Raw genomic sequence first — 18,742 nt, 5'->3', positions numbered from 1 at the left:
TTCTTCCAGTTTCCATCTACCAAATCCACTCACAAGGCTTTGGTCGGCCCGAAGCTATAGCAGAAGACACTTGCCCAAGGTGCCACATAGTGGGACTGAACCTGGAACCATGTGGCTGGTTAGTAAACTACTTACCACACAGCCACTCCTGCGCCTGACTAATGAATAATGATCTCTTTTTAACCAGAAGATAACGGAAGACATTGGAAAGAGTTTGACGGTGTAATTTGAAATCATTGGAGTTAATATGAAATTACGTTCATTCTAAGTCTCGGTGATAATTCGAGATAGATTTCATTCTACTTCCTGGTAACTTGGAAAAGATTTCAGGCTAACGGGAAGTAGCTTGAAATTATGTTCAGGTTACCGGATGAAGATGGGATAATTGAAAATTACTGCAGCGGCATTGCATGTTTCCTAGTTCTTATTTCACTATATCGCTTCGTGTCATTCATTTCGATTTTGAGGCCCAGTTAGTTTTGTTTGTTTGCGTTGTTGTTTATTGTGAAATATTAACTCAGGAACGTGTCAATCAAGTTTAAATGTGAGTCTTGGTCGTAATGAAATAAACTAGAGAAAAAGAGAAATAGTTGTTATGGAAACAAAAGAAAAGTTAATAGTTTTGTATACGTATATAAGAATCATTTCAATTGGACCCCTTAGTCTCTAATTCAACCGAAAGTCATAAAACACGCGCGCGCGTGCATATATTTATGTGTGTGTGTGTATGTATATATATATATATAATATATATATATATAATATATATTAATATATATATATAAAAGGGCTTAGTAAAATAATTACTTTGCCGCATACTGAACTCGTTAGAAATAGCAGCTAAAAAACTATTTCTAACACTTAAAGAAAACTCTCTCATATAGTGTTTGCTCAATTCAATTTTAGCTGCTATTTCTAACGAGTTCAGTATGCGGCAAAGTAATTTATTTTACTAAGCCCTTTTATATAATGTAATAATTTGAATTTGCCTTAAATGGTCCCTTTGCATACTGAATACTTGGTGAATTGATTAATTAATTAATTAATTTTACCCTCAATTGTTGAAATTATATATTATATATATATATATATATATATATATATATATATATATTATATATATATATATATATATATATATATATATATATATATATATATATATATATATATATATATATATATATATAATATACATACATACATAAATATACATACGGTTGTGTGGTAAGAAGTTTGCTTCCCAACTACAAAGTTCCAGACTCAGTCCCACTGCGTGCCACCTTGGGCAGGTGTCTCCTACTGTAGCCTCAAGCTGACCAAAGCCTTGTGAGTGGATTTGGTAGACGGAAACTGAAAGAGGCCCGTCGTCTACCAGCTGGAAATAACAGTCAAAACTCTTATTTAAATCGCCGAAAAGAAAAAAGAACACGATTTAAATAAGAGTTTTGACTTTTATTTCCAGCAAGTAGACATACTTAGTATGACTTTTGATTAATTTTAATCCTTCAGCTATTTAATGCTTTTTGAGCCTGCAATCGCCTTTATTATTGGTTCTTTTATTATAATTTTTAATTGTTACACTAGATAATAATAGAGTCAATAATATCTTCACAAGTATTTTCTCCTGAATTATTTATTTGCTCCGTATGTATATGTATATATATCTTTCAACAACGGAAGTGATTGAATAATATTCTTAAGGTTGACATTTACTCACTTTCAGCCTCTTCAAAGCTTTGTTACTAACTCATTTCTCAACGAAATTCAAAACTGTTAGCAGTTCTATAATAGGCACCTCCAAAGCTACATTTTAGCATAAAACTATTGAAATTTGGTTCTGTGGAAAAAAAAGTTACGTCAAAATATGAGAGTAAGGCGAAAAATCGACTTTGAATCAAAGTAACTTTCTTATTTCAAAATCAAAAAACAAATGCGAGTTAAAAAATAAATAAAAGTAAAACAAAAACGTATGAATGGTTAGAATCAAATAGGTGCATTTCTTTTTTTTTTTTTTGCTTCTTTTAATTACTAATTAATGATTGATTACTTAATTAAACTCGCAATTATATTTCCCATAATTAATTAACTTTGTAGTTTGATTGACTAATATATTGATTGTTTATATCTTGCATTTAGGTAGTTTGGATTAATATTTAGCATTTCCAGTGCAGCAACTTGCATTTTTTGACTACTACAACGAAAAAAAATTCACCTGTCACCGATTTTTTTTTCGTATGATCTAACAAACTAATACTTATTTACAACTTATTCAATGTGTTGGCAATCTAACACTGCTTGAAGTCCAACATCAAATTGTAAATACGTATCACTTTTCTATCATAAATCTACTTTTATTAATTTATTCCAATAATTTTCTCTACAAAGGTGGTGGGTACCCTGCCATGAGAGCATGGCTCCACGTTCCCGAGGGTGGATGCATTCGCTCATTTTCAAATCTTAGTTACAATTTTCGATTTTTTCATGAGCCAGTGTAACTAAAGTGATCTTATAATTCAGCATTTTTTAGATTAATAATTATTCTTATTTTAATTCAATCATCAAACATGAAAAATAATTGAAAAATTATTCAACAAAAGTATTAAATAAATGAAAATTTTTTAATCAGGTAAAATTATAAATTATTGTCACTATTATAAATTATTGTCACTATTATAAATTATTGTCACTGGGGAAAAAGTGGATTACATCGAAAAATGCGGACACAGGGAGGTTAATATTCTTAAGTTATTAAACCTGGAAAAGCACAGGACAAGCATATTTATACATAACATATTGCAACTATAGTTAAAATTCAAAAATATATTTAGATTTAAAAACTAAAAATATTAGCTTTTATTAGCTACTCTGCAATTAAAAAATTAACTCAAATAATAAATTTAAGGTTAATTGTTAGCAAAAAATAGAAACTTTTTCAAAATGTTTTTTCGATCACAAGTATTGTAGTCGATCCAATAAATGTTGAGGATGGTACTGAGGCAGCGTTGGTGAAAACGTTCGAAGAGTCTTAGATGATAGCAGTCGGCCCTGTAGACGTTGCGGTCCGCCAAATGCTTTGTTTACCTTTGTAAGTCTGTTGTCAATTTCTTTGTCGATACTCGCATCTGATGAGATGGTACATCCAAGATAAGTGAACTGCTATATTGATTTCAGTTCTGTTTCGGCAATGGTGATGTTGGACGGGCTATATTCTTCCTGAGGAGCTGGTTGGTGTAGGACTACAGTCTTTTTCAGGCGTACTTCCAGCCACAGACCTTTCAAGCTTACTTCTGCCACAGACCTTTTCTGCTCACTGTGTCAAGCGTATTTTGTCAGATCGAAAAATGGTGCGCAAAGTGCTTTGCTTTGCTCCCGGCACTTTTCTTGGAGCTACCTGAGAATGAAAACCATATCTGTTGTACCCCTGTTGGCTCTGAAACCACATTGGTTTTCTGGGAGATGATTTTCGACGATGGACAGAACAAGCCTGTTGAGGAGTAATCTTGCTAGGACTTTTCCTGCAAGATTACTCCTCTACAAAATTGTTCTGTCAACTGTATATCATAAGTCAATGATAAAGTATATTACCAATGAAAATGCTTATCTTATATTTATTTAAATGTTAGATCTAATATATTTTTCGTTATTTTTAGATTGGGAATATGTCTACAAGCTGCATAAATTCACCAGGCATATTTTGCTCTGTCTGTGAGCAAATCAGCCCTTCAGATTCCCGGAACAATATTACTCTTTTGTTGAAGCGCTGCTATTTAGCTTATTTTGGCCACAAACTGGGAGACCAAGACAAGCGATTTGTCCCTCACAAAGCTTAAAAGAGTTTCATTAGTAAGCTCCAAATGTGGTCAGTTTGAAAACTAAAATGTGTTCCCTTTGGGGTACTAATGGTATAGCGGGAGCAGATAAACCACCATAATGACTGCTAGTTCTGTATGACTAAAGTAGCTGGATTCAACAGGAAGACTACGAATCGCATAATATACTCAAATATTCCATCAGCAATCAGATCTGTTCCACACTCAGCTGATATTCTTGTACCTGTGCCACCTGAGACATGAGAAATTTCGTCAGGGTCTGATACTAGTAATACTAATAAGATAGAAGTAGACTATGACGTAGACTATAAGGCGACGAGCTGGTAGAAACGTTAGCGTGCCGGACGAAATGCTTAGCGGTATTACGTCTGACGTTACATTCTGAGTTCAAATGCCGCCGAGGTCAACTTTGTCTTTCATCCTTTCGGGGTCGATAAATTAAGTACCAGTTACGCACTGGGGTCGATGTAATCAACTTAATCCCTTTGTCTGTCCTTGCCTGTCCCCTCTATGTTTATCCCCTTGTGGGCAATAAAGAAATAAGACGTAGACTATGAACTACCAACAAATGACGATCCCAACCTCTTCAGTCAAGTTGAGCTCAATGACTTGGTGAGATAACTTAACATTTCAAAAGAAAATGCACAGTTACTTTGCTCTAGACTGAAGGAACACAGGCTTCTAGCTCCTGGGACAGCATTCGTCGAATTCACTCAGCTCTTTAAGAATCAGGATTCTTTGGCTTTCTATTCAAATATTTCTGACTTTATTGAACACAGATGAATGGAAGCTCTTCGTTGATTCGTCCAACAGAAGTTTAAAGGCTGTTCTTCTATACAATGGCAACACAGCTGTATCTGTGCCAAATGGCCATAGTGTCCAAATGTCAGAAACTTATGAAAATATGAGGACACTAATAACTGCTATCAAATGCCATAATCACAATTTTCTCATTTGTGGTGAGTTAAAAGTTGTTGATCTTCAAGATCTTCAAGGAAGATACACCAAGTTTCTCTGTTTCCTTTGTCTTTGAGATAGTAGGGCAGACAGGCATCACTATGAACAAAAAGACTGGCCACCAAGAACCAGCTTCTTACCCGGAAATCACAACATGAAAGCTGTGTTGACTCCAAGAAAATTCTGCTGCCACCACACCACATCAAATTAAGGCTTACGAAAAGTTTTTTGAAGGCCCGAACAAGGCTGGAGTTGCTTTCAAGTACGCGGAGTTAAAGTTTTCTCGTATAGGTGAAGGGAAGCCAAAGGAAGGACTCTTTGTTGGCCCTCAGATTCGGGAACTGATAAAGGAAAAGCATTTTGAGGAAACATTAACAGGTGTCAAAGTGAATGCCTGGTTTTCTTTCATGCAGATTGTCCAAAACTTCTTGGAAAACAGCCGCTCCCCAGAATATAAAAAAAAATGATCCAAGACTTGATTTCAAGTTTCCAACAACTTACGTCTAGAATGAGTGTCAAGATGTACTTTTTGCACTCACGTCTTGACAATTTTTCCAGTGAGGAACAAGGAGCGCTTCCATCGGGATATTTGCTCCATGGAAACTCGATATCAGGGCAAATGGTCCGGATGCACAGCACAAGCGGAATTCCTTCCTTTGAATCAATATGTAGGCTAATCATTACTCTTTTACTTGTTTCAGTCATTTGACTGTAGCCATGCTGGAGCACCGCCTTTAGTCGAGCAAATCGACCCCAGGACTTAATCTTTGTAAACCTAGTACTTATTCTATCGGTCTGTTTTGCCGAACCGCTAAGTGACGGGGACCTAAACACACCAGCATCGGTTGGGGGGACAAAGACACACAAACATATACACACACACACACATATAATATCCAGTAACGCTACCGTAATCTCCTTTAGCGAGACTTAGTAATTTTAATATTTCTATATATATATATATATATATATATATATATACATACATACGACGGGCTTCTTTCAGTTTCCGTCTACCAAATCCACTCACAAGGCTTTGGTCGGCCCGAGGCTATAGTAGAGGACACTTGCGCAAGGTGCCACGCAGTGGGACTGAACCCGGAACCATGTGGTTGGTAAGCAAGCTACTAACCACACAGCCACTCCTACGCCTATAGGACCATATTTTTGTTACATTCATTTGATTTGATGTGGATGATTCATGATGAACATGATTCGTTTCATGCTGATTTGGAATACATACGTTCTTGAAACTAACAGAATGTGCTTTATCCATGATTACTTACTTCATTTTAATAAAGTAACAATTTAAGGCGGTGAGCTGGCAGAAACATTAGCACGTCGAGCGAAATGCTTAGCGGTCTTTACGTTTTGAGTTCAAATTCGGCCGAGGTCGACTTTGACTTTCAGGGTCGATAAATTAAGTACCAGCTTCGAACTGGGGTCGATCTAATCGACTGGGCCCCCTCCCCCAAAATTTCGGGCCTTGTGCCTAGAGTAGAAAAAGAAATAATAAAGTAGCAATTTATTAAAAATTCACATTTTTTTTAATTATCATTAATTTATATTTCATTGAAAATCCTTACATGATAGAGCAAACGGCCTAGATATTTAAAATCAGCAACCCAGATCGCATCCATAAAATAAATTCCCAAATGCAGACTAGTGTCTACGTATTCCCATGCCTTTGTCTATGTATGCCCACGTCTTTGTCTATATATATTCCATATCTTTGTCTATGTATTCCCCATATCTTTGTCTATGTATTCCCCACGTCTTTTTGTATCAATTTTGTAATACCTTTGTAACATGTTGCTCGCCGCCTTATATGTCCAAAATAGTGCGTTAAAATTTTAGCACAATGCCAGCAATTCCGGGGGAGGGGGTTAGTCGATTACATCGACCCCAGTTCTCAACTGGTACTTTTTTTATCGAGCCACAAAAGCCACCGTCGACGTCGGCGGAATTTGAACTCAGAACTTAAAGAGGGACCTAATGCTATTATGCATCTTGCCCGGCGCGATAACAATTCCGCCAGCTTGCCGCCTTAGATGGCCAAAATATTCTTTTCTACTCAAGGTACAACGCCCGAAAGTTTTGGGGAGGGGACCAGTCGATTATATCGACACCAGTACGTAACTGGTACTTAATTTATCGACCCCGAAAGGATGAAAAGCAAAATTGGCCTCGGCGTAATTTGAACTCAGAACATAAAAACAGACGAAATGCCTATTTCTTTACTACCCACAAGGGGCTAAACACAGAGGGGACAAACAAGGACAGACAAACGGAAAAGTCAATTACATCGACCCCAGTGCGTAACTGGTAATTAATTTATCGACCCCGAAAGGATGAAAGGCAAAGTCGACCTCGGCGTAATTTGAACTCAGAACGTAGCGGCAGACGAAATACCTATTTCTTTACTACCCACAGAGAGGACAAACAAGGACAGACAAACGGACTAAGTCGATTATATCGACCCCAGGGCGTAACTGGTCCTTAATTTATCGACCCTGAAAGGATGAAAGGCAAAGTCGACCTTAGCGGAATTTTAACTCAGAACATAGCGCAGACGAAATACCACCAAGCATTTCGCCCGGTGTGCTAACGATTCTGTCAGCTCACCGCCTTAGAAGGCCAAAATATTAAGAACACACTGTGATTTCAAGATACAAACTAATTTCTTCTATAAGTTACGCGAGTTCATTGGAACAGTGAAATACACGAGGATATATGGTTGGCGATTTATCTATATATATAAAACTCTAGTTGTGTGAGTGTCTGTCCCCTTCGATTTAGATTCCTAACTCCTCCCACATTTTGCGGTGCAGTTTAACCAAATTCGGGTATCTTATAGTCGTGATTCATATCGAGCCCGTCTGAGTATTAGCGCGCGTCAACGATGAGTCTACGATTTTAAAAATAATTTAACATCATTTTTTATTCCATTTTAATGCATAAAATGCATCTTGTGTCGATGGCGGCGGAGTTGGCGTCCACGCTCACAGCTGCACCTGTTTGCTTCTCCCCCTTCCCTCCCTCGTGAAGCTGTGGGGAAGGGAGTGTAAAGAAATCAACGTCGTAATGCGTTGTCAAGGAGACCAGCGTTCTTTTAGAACAATGATTTCATGGCTTGAAGACACCAAAACAGAAATGGCTAAGAAAGCCCGAATTGGCATCTATAAAGGAAGTAACTCTCTAAAAATGCTTATATAGTTATTTCCCTTACAAACCCGAGCAACGCCGGGCGATACTGCTAGTCTATATATATAAAACTGTAGTTGTGTGAGTGTCTGTCCCCTTCGATTTAGATTCCTAACTCCTCCCACATTTTGCGGTGCAGTTTAACCAAATTCGGGTATCTTATAGTCGTGATTCATATCGAGCCCGTCTGTCTATTAGCGCGCGTCTACGATGAGTCTACGATTTTAAAAATAATTTAACATCATTTTTTATTCCATTTTAATGCATAAAATGCATCTTGTGTCGATGGCGGCGGAGTTGGCGTCCATGGTCACACCTGCACCTGTTTGCTTCTCCTCCTTCTTCCCTCCCTCGTGAAGCTGTGGGGAAGGGAGTGTAAGGAAATCAACGTCGTAAAGCGTTGTCAAGGAGACCAGCGTTCTTTTAGAACAACGACTTCATGGCTTGAAGACACCAAAACAGAAATGGCTAAGAAAGCCCGAATTGGCATCTATAAGGGAAGTAACTCTCTAAAAATGCTTATATAGTTATTTCCCTTACAAACCCGAGCAACGCCGGGCGATACTGCTAGTATTGAATAAACGTGTTAAACCAATAATAACAATAAAAACGTAATAATAAATATCTAACACTATCATCGTCGACGTCGTCGTCATCATTTTGTCTGTTTTTCCATACTTGCAAGAGTTGTTCTGGTCTGCTCGATGACATTCTCTCGCCATTTGCTAAAATCATCAGTTTCCTTCTTCATGAGATTCAGCCTTCTTTATTCTTCCCTTAATATTCCTTAGTCTTCTTCTTCTGCACAATCTTTTCACACGGATCACTTAGTACCTCTTTACCCAACTGTCACCTTCTATTCACTTTACATTCTCGTACTGGTGCAGTCTTCTCTCTTGTACATTGCAACAGTATCCTCTCATATTCAGTCTTCTTTTCGGTTTATTTGTGCTATCCTACATGTGCCTTATTACAATAATAATAATAATAATAATAATAATAATAATAATAATAATGAAATTATAGTATAAAGTGCTCAGGTGCACCACAACTTGTCAAAAGTGCATAAGAAGCATATGCAGTAATGTACAAATGTCTGGGAAGTGAACAGTGTATGAGTCAGATACATGCTTGCGTGTGTATGGAGGGGAGAAAATTAGGTGTAGTGTTGGCGAATCTCAGGAAGCATGGAAGTTTTGAAGGATGCAGTGCTCCGACAACTAACAACTGATGCCGGCAGTTTGTTCCATACTTCAGTAACTCTAAGCGTTAAAAATGTTTCCGAAAGTCATGGGAGCTGTGCTGTTTTCTGACTTTGTAAACATGTCCACGGGTGTTAGATGGGTGGTGTTTGAAAAGGTACTCAGAGTTATTGTTTGTAAGATGGTTAATAATTTTATGGGTGTCTGCCAAGTCAGCTGCCAGATGTCGGAGTTTCAACGTATCCATGCCCAGGGAAGTAAGGCGTTCAGAATATGGCAAATGCCTAGCAGAGAATTCCAGGATTCACTCCACTTATAAAATTTAACTGGAAGCCTGTATCCCTCCTTCCCTCTCCATTCTCCCCCTCTGTCTTCAAATGGCGCATAAAGGCATTGAGGAGTATTTGGCTCCAAGGAAAAGTTCTTTTCACTAATATTTCTACCGCATCTACTAGACAACTTTCTTCACCACGAGGAAGTCTACACGTTCTTCTTTGTCAAAGAACTACTACAGGCTTGGCTTATAGCCAGGTACCAAGCACTCAGCATAGTTCCGTGCATGATTAATAAATAGAGTTGGTCAAAGAGATGAAGCGCAAAACAATATATATGATTAACAATCACAAGCGTTTACTGACCAGGAAATTTGTATATGTGTCCATCTCAGTGACTGCCTGAGCATCTTCAGTCACTGCATCCTGAGAGGTGCCTGGAATTATTGTTGCCAACATTAAATGTTCGGACGAACGTACATCAAAAAAGCCAAACAATATATACTTCGATAATGATTTTCATACAGCCAAAATGAAAGTAAAAACATCTTGTTAATAGGCTGTCAAAGCAAGGGAAATAATAAGGGCAAATATTCTAAATTATCTCCCTTACACCAACTGCGCAAATTAAAAAATTTGCCAGCAAAATCTTATAAAATGACAATGTTCTAGACGATGTACATATCGATGTTATATTTGAAATAAATTTTTTCTTTTCTAAGTTAAAAAAAAAACTGATTATTATTTCATGTAAAAATATTGAAGGGAAATAGTAAATGAAGAAATCTTCTATCAAATTGAATAAATGTATCTCGAGTCATACATAGTTGTGACTGATTTGAGAAAATATTTTTTTATCTACTTTCTGAAATAAATTTCACACCCCAGATTAAAATAAAAAAAACAATTTGGCAGTAGTATATTCAGTATTTTGGTTTACTAGGAAAACGGACTGTCGTAACAAGTGTACAGAGTTCTTTACCTCTAATCTTTGTTTTATATGAAACTAGCAGTATCGCCCGGCGTTGCTCGGGTTTGTAAGGGAAATAACTATATAAGCATTTTTAGAGAGTTACTTCCCTTATAGATGCCAATTCGGGCTTTCTTAGCCATTTCTGTTTTGGTGTCTTCAAGCCATGAAGTCGTTGTTCTAAAAGAACGCTGGTCTCCTTGACAACGCATTACGACGTTGATTTCCTTAAACTCCCTTCCCCACAGCTTCATGAGGGAGGGAAGAAGGGGGAGAAGCAAACACAGGTGCAGGTGTTTGAGCGTGGACGCCAACTCCGCCGCCATCGACACACGAAAAATTATGCATTAAAATGGAATAAAAAATTATGGTAAATTATTTTTAAAATCGTAGACTCATCGTAGACGCGCGCTAATAGCCAGACGGGCTCGATATGAATCACGACTATAAGATACCCGGTTTTGGTTAAACTGCACCACAAAATGTGGGAGGAGTTAGGAATCTAAATCGTAGGAGACAGACACTCACACAACTACAGTTTTATATATATAGATATAGAACTTTATCAGTTTTATTTATATTTTATTTTTTCTCTAACTATTTACTTCAACACACTTCATCCATACACACCGGCATGTAAATTTATACACACAGAAGAAAAACACATACATTGTTGCATAGCATAAAAATGTGCTTAAAAAAATAAATTTTCGAAATTTTGTTCATTAACTTTATCTCTATGCACATAATTTAGTTCATGAACGAGCAAACAATTTCACTGTTCTAGTAAATTATTTATTTTTTCTATATCGCAAAACACATAAACATTGATTCTATTCGTTCACTAAACACTTATTATTACCTTCCATGAATTGTCTTTACTTAAACTATCTTCACTCAAATTTGTAGAAGGAACAATTATGTATGAACACCGGTAAGAGCAATAACTCTCGCGTTAATTACATTAAAATTGCAAACTGATGTCGAAATGGTTACTACTGTAAACGAAGATCTGTTAAAGAAACGTAAAACTTATATAACTGACTTAGATGAATATTTAAAGGGATGTGAAGATGATTTGGGTAAACTTTTTGAAAGGGTGCAATGGACGCCTCAGCATTTTTTTGAACAAGACTCAGAAAAAGTTCCGTGTTCATACAATGTTAACCACAGACTGCCAAGAAATTCGCTGGAGAAACATGAACAATGCTGTAAGTGGTTACAACTTGGATATACATCTGATGAACTTGCTAATGTTCCTGGATCTTCAAGTTTCTTTTACGAGAAAACTAATATTATGACAATTAAACTAGAAAAAAGTAACTTACAATCAATACTGAAGGAGTTTCATCGAAATAATGGCACGATGTCGGTAAATTATGAAAGGGAAGTACCACAGACACTTGAAATTCAACAGAGAGATTACAGTGTAGATGAGAGACGAGCAATATATGACTATGTGGTTCGAGTCGCTAAAGAATTTCAGCGCATGCAGTCCTTACCAGAAGATACTCTTCTTACTACAGACTTCGAAACTCTCATCAAGAAGGCTGCCAAAGGTAGAGAGCTTAATGAACCTTCCTCCGAAACAGAGAAATGGGCTGCGATGCGCGACTATAAACGCCGAAGGCAATCGTACCGTGCTAAAAATGTCCACATTACGAAAAAAACTTATACAGAGATCATACGAGAAGTTATTCATAATCAGGTAGAATTGCTACAGACGTTGTTGAAAGATTCGTCTGAAGTCGAATCTGCTGAAGTCCAGTCATCAAAGAGAAGCGATAGACGTTCTCATTCCAGTAGTAGGCGGGAAGACGATCGTGATCGGTCAAGAAAATCTAAATCGGACAACAAAAAAAGTAGTCACGAAAAACACGAAGCAAGGCATAGAGACGGCGAAAAGAGTTCAAGAGGAAGTTCTGATTATAAACACAGGGATAAAAATACATCTGATATAAGAAAAGAATCAAGGAAAAGTGATAAAATTGACTCTGAAATCAGCTCTGCATCAAAGAATGTATCTTTGACAGAAAGTAAGTCTTCAATAAAAGTTATGCAAGAAGCGAGAGAAGACACGAGTCGTGGATGCGAACAAACTAGAGAAACTACCGTAATCAGTGATTATGTGTTACCCGAAAGTAGATATAGCTTAAAAAGACCACTCAGTGCAGATGATGATACAGAAGACACTGAAGATGCTGGCCTTAAACACAAACAGAAACACAAAAAATCAAAAAAACACAAGAAACATAAACACAGATCTGAAAAGCATGATAAATAATTTGTGTTATTTTCTGATTAAGCAACTATAAATTTTACCTTTCTTAAGGAGGTCTTTGAGTTGTACAAATTTTTAACAAAAGTAAACATAGTAAGAATATATTCTTTAAACGATCACTCTAAATGCCAGACTTTAGTTTGTTTTTTTAATGTTGACTATCTATAGTTTAATCTTGTGGGCATTCCTTCGATAGAGCTCGACAAGGTCGAGACATATCACTTCGAGTATTTCCGTGGTTTGTGGAGTATAGATATAACGAAATTATGCCAGCAACGTCTCGTTTTAAACTTGAAGAAAAAAAGCCTTCCATATTTGTTCTTACCTGTTTCATATGTGTATGTAAAATCTGCAAATTTCCGAGCAGAAAACAGAATCGAACTGTCATTTGCTTCCACGGAAATACCCGAAGCGAAGTGGTTTGATTTTGTCGAGTTATATCGAAAGAATGCCATCTTGTGAATGAGTTTCCTAGGAGAATTTTATGCATGAGTAGTTGTTTTAAAAAGCTTTGTTTTTGTATTATAATATTCAAAAGGCTTTTTGCTTTCATTATTTGTTCTACTTAGGCATGGGAACATATACTGAAATTATTAATTACAGACGTAGCTGTATGGAGAAAAAGTTTCCTTCCCAATCTCATGGTTCTGGATTCAATCCCACTGCATGGCATCTTGGGCAAGGGTCATCTACTTTAGCCCCTGGACAACAAAAGCCTTGTAAGTGGATTTGATAGATGGAACCTGAAAGAAGCTCATGTGTATGTGTGTATATATATATATATGTAAATGTTACACATTGGAATGAGTGCTCAACACCGCATTAGTGGATAAATAATTTCTTTATTTGTGAATTAAGGCTACCATTGGTTTCATGTTAAGAAGAGTAGGAAAATATCCAAGTATCTTAATATTTCAAGCTGATCACATGGAGAAAGGTGTTCACCTCCATTTTGGAAAACAATATATATATATATACATCATGTTTGTCCCCAACCACTATTTCACTGCTGGTATTGGTTTCTTTATGTTCCTATAATTTAATGGTTCAGCAACATTACTGATAGAATAAGAGCCAGGCGAAAAAAAAGAATACTGGGATTGGTTTGTTCAACTGAACCCTTCAAGATGGTGTCATAACATGGTCAAAGTCCAATGACTGAAACAAAGATATTTAGCCCTGCAGATAAAATTCTTCATATTTGAAATATTAATTCTTGTCACTATCTTGGTGAGATTTCTACGTATGAAGTCTGTGGCCAACATTAATTATTTTCTTCCTTAAAACATGTTTCATGGTAGTGATCATATACTGAAAACCTTAGCTATTAAATTATAATTTTTTGACATGTTTGTCCTGATATCAGCAAGAAAAGCAGATTCTATCACTTACCTGGAAGACGATCTTTGTAAAAATGTTTACTCTTGTTACCTCCATCAACCTCACTTTATATAAAGCTATGTTTTTTGATAGTCTCATGTCTTTGCATTATCGATACCTCTATTTTAAATGTTATATTACTCTTTTACTTGTTTCAGTCATTTGACTGCGGCCATGCTGGAGCACCGCCTTTAATCGAGCAACTCGACCCCGGGACTTATTCTTTTGTAAGCCCAGTACTTATTCTATCGGTCTCTTTTGCCGAACCGCTAAGTAACGGGGACATAAACACACCAGCATCGGTTGTCAAGCAATGCTAGGGGGACAAACACACTCACACAAACACACACACGTATATATATATATATATATATACATATATACGACGGGCTTCTTTCAGTTTCCGTCTACCAAATCCACTCACAAGGTTTTGGTCGGCCCGAGGCTATAGTAGAAGACACTTGCCCAAAGTGCCACGCAGTGGGACTGAACCCAGAACCATGTGGTTGGTAAACAAGCTACTTACCACACAGCCACTCCTGCGCCTAAAAACAGGTGTAGGTGTGGCAGTGTGGTAAGAAGCCACATGGTTCAGGGTTCAGTCCCACTGCGTGCCACCTTGGGCAAGTGTCTTCTACTATAGCCTCAGGCCAACCAAAGCCTTGTGAGTGGATTTGGTAGATGGAAACTGGAAGATGCCTGTTGTATATATTTGTGTGTCTGTCCCCCTGCCATCACTTGACAACCAATGCTGGTGTGTTTATGTCCCTGTAACTTAGTATTTTGGCAGAAGAGACCGATAGAAAAAGTATTAAGCTTACAAAGAATAGGTCCTGGGGTTGATTTCTTCGATTAAAGCCTTTTAAGGTGATGCTCCAGCATGGCCGTAGTCAAATGACTAAAACAAATAAAAGAATATGTATATTGTAGCAGTATAGATTATCTCGATGAAATAGCCTTTGGAGTAGTGGTCATTTACAAATTTTCTACTATACTGCAAATATCCAATGTAACTTTTATATTTTTATTATATGTTATTTATATTTCTCTCTCTCTCTCTCACTCTTACCCTATCTTTCTCTCCTTCTTCATCCTACTGGGGTAGCCAAGTATCTGCTTTAATGTAAGACAACTATCTCTATCTCTCTATTATAGTCTAACCTCTTACCGCACACAGCCACTTCCCTTGGTTCCACTTTCTCTCTCAGCTGAGAGGTCTTTGTCTTGCAAGCTACTTGGCAACCCACAGGTACTGGTGCTATGTTAAAAGCACCTGTGCTGATACCACATGAAAGGCATCCTGTACACTCTGTAAAGTGGTTAGCATTAGGAAAGGTATCTGTCTGTAGAAACCATGCCAAAACAGACAAATGGAACCAGGTGTAGCTCTTGTCAAACTGTCTTGCCCCTACCAGCATGGAAAATAGGTGTTAAATGTTTTGCTTCAAGGCTACCTAACTCCTCTCATAAAATCCAATTTTTACTTTTCTTTCTTTCTTTTGTTTTGATTTTATTTTTACCTCTGCCGGTGGCAAAGGGCCTCTCACTCAGAGTAAAAGGTAGACTGTATGAAGCATCTGTACAAACAGTCATGCTACATGGCAGTGAAACATGGGCTGTGACTGCTGAGGACATGTGTAAGCTTGCAAGGAATGAAGCCAGTATGCTCCACTGGATGAGTAATGTTAGTAAGCCAATAGAAAATAGTGATACCTAAACTCTAGGTTTAACTCAAGATGTCTGTGTTTGTACATATTTAGCTTTGGGTCTTTTTGATTGTAATACTTATTTATATCTCTTTTACTTGTTTCAGTCATTTTACTGTGGCCATGCTGGAGCACCACCTTTAGTCGAGCAAATCGACCCTGGGACTTATTCTTTGTAAACCCAGTACTTATTCTATTGGTCTCTTTTGCCAAACCGCTAAGTTATGGGGACGTAAACACACCACCATTGGTTGTCAAGCAATGTTGGGTGGGGGACAAACATATACACACACATACATACATATATACGACGGGCTTCCTTCAGTTTCTGTTTACCAAATCCACTCAGAAGGCTTTGGTTGGCCCGAGGCTATAGTAGAAGACACTTGCCCAAGGTGCCACACAGTGGGAATGAACCCAGAACCATGTGGTTGGTAAACAAGCTACTTACTACACAGCCACTCAGGATTCTCATACAGATAATGTGATGCTCGGCCATCAGGGAAAAAATAGTGGCGGGCTGTTGTAGTTTAATATGAGTCAAAAAGGAGGAGATATATCTTATCTTTTATTTGTTTCAGTCACAAGATTGTGGCCATGCTGGGGTACTGCCTTGAAGAATTTTTTAGCTGTATGAATCAACCCAAGTACTTATTTCCATCTTTAAAGCCTGATACTTATTCTACTGGTCTCTTTTCACTGAACTGTTAAATTACAGGGACATAAACACACAAACACTAGATGTCAAGTGATGGTGGTGGCCAAACACAGACTTAAAGACACATATGTATTTATATTACCTGGCCTTCTCTTCATGCTCACTTTTCCTCTTTCACTTCACTGTGTCTCTTTCATTTTTCTCTCACCCCTCCTTAATTCTTCTATCCCTCTGCCTCTACATCTCTCTCTTCTCTCCCCACGTGACCAGTGTTCGGCCAGGCCTGACCTTTCTTGGTTAGACTACTGTCCGTGCAACATCTATATTCCATCCTGTGCTTATTAAAAGTTATGTCCCTGCCGCAAGGCTTTACTTCCACACTGCCACCTTAATTTAATTCGTTCCTAGTCGAAAGACACCTGTTGTTATGTCCTGTTATTTATATTTGTGTAATATTTCTGGGGTACATTCGCTGCTTTCTTCCAAGAAGTGTAATGCTCTTAGCTTATTTTTCCTTGGGGCTGGCCAGATTGGAGCAATCTCGGGTATAACCAGCCGAAATTGCAAAGATAATCTGGAACTTGACTGAGGATAGAAAACTCTGAATGATCCGTCCATGTTTTCCTTGTATCGTCTGTCTGGATATTTTGTTTCCCTTTTTTTGTTTCACCTAACTGTCTGGATGTTTTGCATTCTTGTCCCATTTTCGTATTTTATATATATATATATAATGTGCTTCTTTCAGTCTCCATCTATCAAATCCATTGACAAGTCTTTGTTGGCTCAAGGCTATAGTAGAAGGCACTTGCTCAAGGGTCATACAATGGAATGGAACCCATAACTATGTGTTTAGGAAGTAAACTACTTACCACATATCCATGCCTGCACCTCACAATCATACCTTCATATACATGAAGGTATGACCATGTGGTTTTAACCACATGTTTATTTCATGATCATTTAGTTCTGAATTCAATCCTATTGTGCAGTACTTTTAGCATTAAAGCCTTGAATTAACCAATACTTTGTGATTGGAATTTTACACATATATATGCATGCACACACACACACACACACACATACACACATACATATTAAAGCATATGTTCATTCATTAATTTAATCTTAAAGTCCATTTTCATATGCTAACATGGCTTCAGTATAAATCAATTCCTGAGGCAGGACTTTAAAACAGATGGATGCTTTTTCTCTTGTAAACCCTAACCTGTTTATCAGGCATAGAATTTATTTATTCTACAGGTTTTCAAAATCACAGTGACATGTTGAAATGCCAACAAGGAATGTAAATATCAATCACCATTTGATTGAAATGGTGACAAACAAAATACCAACAATCATGCACATTTGCACGCACACATGTGTTTATGTACATATGACTGGCTTACAATAGTTTTTGTCTATCAAATTCACTCACACACACAGACATACATGTGTATGTGTGTCTGCATATTTTTGTGGATGTATATTCGCAAAAGTTATAAATAACATCAGTAAGAAACAAAAGAAAAACTAGTGATTTTTTAAATAAAATACTTTATGCATTATTTGTTCCACTTAAGTTTCACAGATCTTCCTTGTTACTCTTTCTGCCAGAAATGTTGGGAACCACTGATTGTCTCACTGGAAACCTATAACTAATGATGCTGTTGCTTAACCACCCGAAATTATATAACTGTGATGTTAGTATGAAATATGTGTAAAGGTGGTTAAACACCATATTTTGGTAAGGATGGTATATAAGCTTTAGGGGAGCAGTTTTTTCAACTTTTGCAGCAAAATATAGATACAATTTAAACAACCTCTGAAAGCTAAAAAGTAAAGTTCGCTTTTGCAGGAATTGAACCCAGACTGTAGAGAAACATTAAAATACTGTTATGTATTTAATCCAATGCTTTATTGCTGTTTTTGCCTCTCCAGTAACCTTTGATAATAATTTTAAATCTTGGCACAAGGCCAGCAATTTCAGGGAGGGGATAAATTGATTATATCATCCCCTGTACTCAACTGGTATTTATTTAATCAACCCTGAAAAAAATGAAAGGCAAAATCACCTCAGCAGTGATGAAATGCCACTAAGCATTTTGTCCAGTGTGCTAAAGATTCCAGCTCACTGTTTTACAATAACCTTTAATAATGATTTGTTTAGTCTCAAGAGAAAAGGCAGCATCCATGACTTACTCTGTTGAGATACCACTCGAATCTGGAAACTATTGTGGTTTCTTGTTGCCTTGCATAACAGGTTTTAAGCTTAGAAAAGC

The 18,742-nt window shown here is 37.2% G+C and overlaps 1 protein-coding gene across 1 annotated transcript; it reads left to right on the top strand.

Moving 5' to 3' along the window:
* The first annotated feature begins 11,329 nt into the window (after positions 1 to 11,329).
* On the top strand, positions 11,330 to 14,193 carry LOC115213882 (U11/U12 small nuclear ribonucleoprotein 48 kDa protein-like). The gene has a single exon (XM_029782841.2). The coding sequence runs from the start codon at positions 11,427 to 11,429 to the stop codon at positions 12,720 to 12,722; it is 1,296 nt and encodes a 431-aa protein (XP_029638701.1). The 5' UTR covers positions 11,330 to 11,426; the 3' UTR covers positions 12,723 to 14,193.
* The last annotated feature ends 4,549 nt before the right edge of the window (positions 14,194 to 18,742 follow it).

This window comes from Octopus sinensis, linkage group LG1 (genome assembly GCF_006345805.1).
Source record: "Octopus sinensis linkage group LG1, ASM634580v1, whole genome shotgun sequence".
Classification (NCBI taxonomy): domain Eukaryota; kingdom Metazoa; phylum Mollusca; class Cephalopoda; order Octopoda; family Octopodidae; genus Octopus; species Octopus sinensis.
Note: the sequence above shows the minus strand (reverse complement) of the source record. Positions and strands in the feature narration are given on the sequence as shown.

Coding starts and splice junctions, on each gene's coding strand:
- LOC115213882 (XM_029782841.2), top strand. CDS start 11,427: ATGGTTACTACTGTAAACGAAGATCTGTTAAAGAAACGTAAAACTTAT.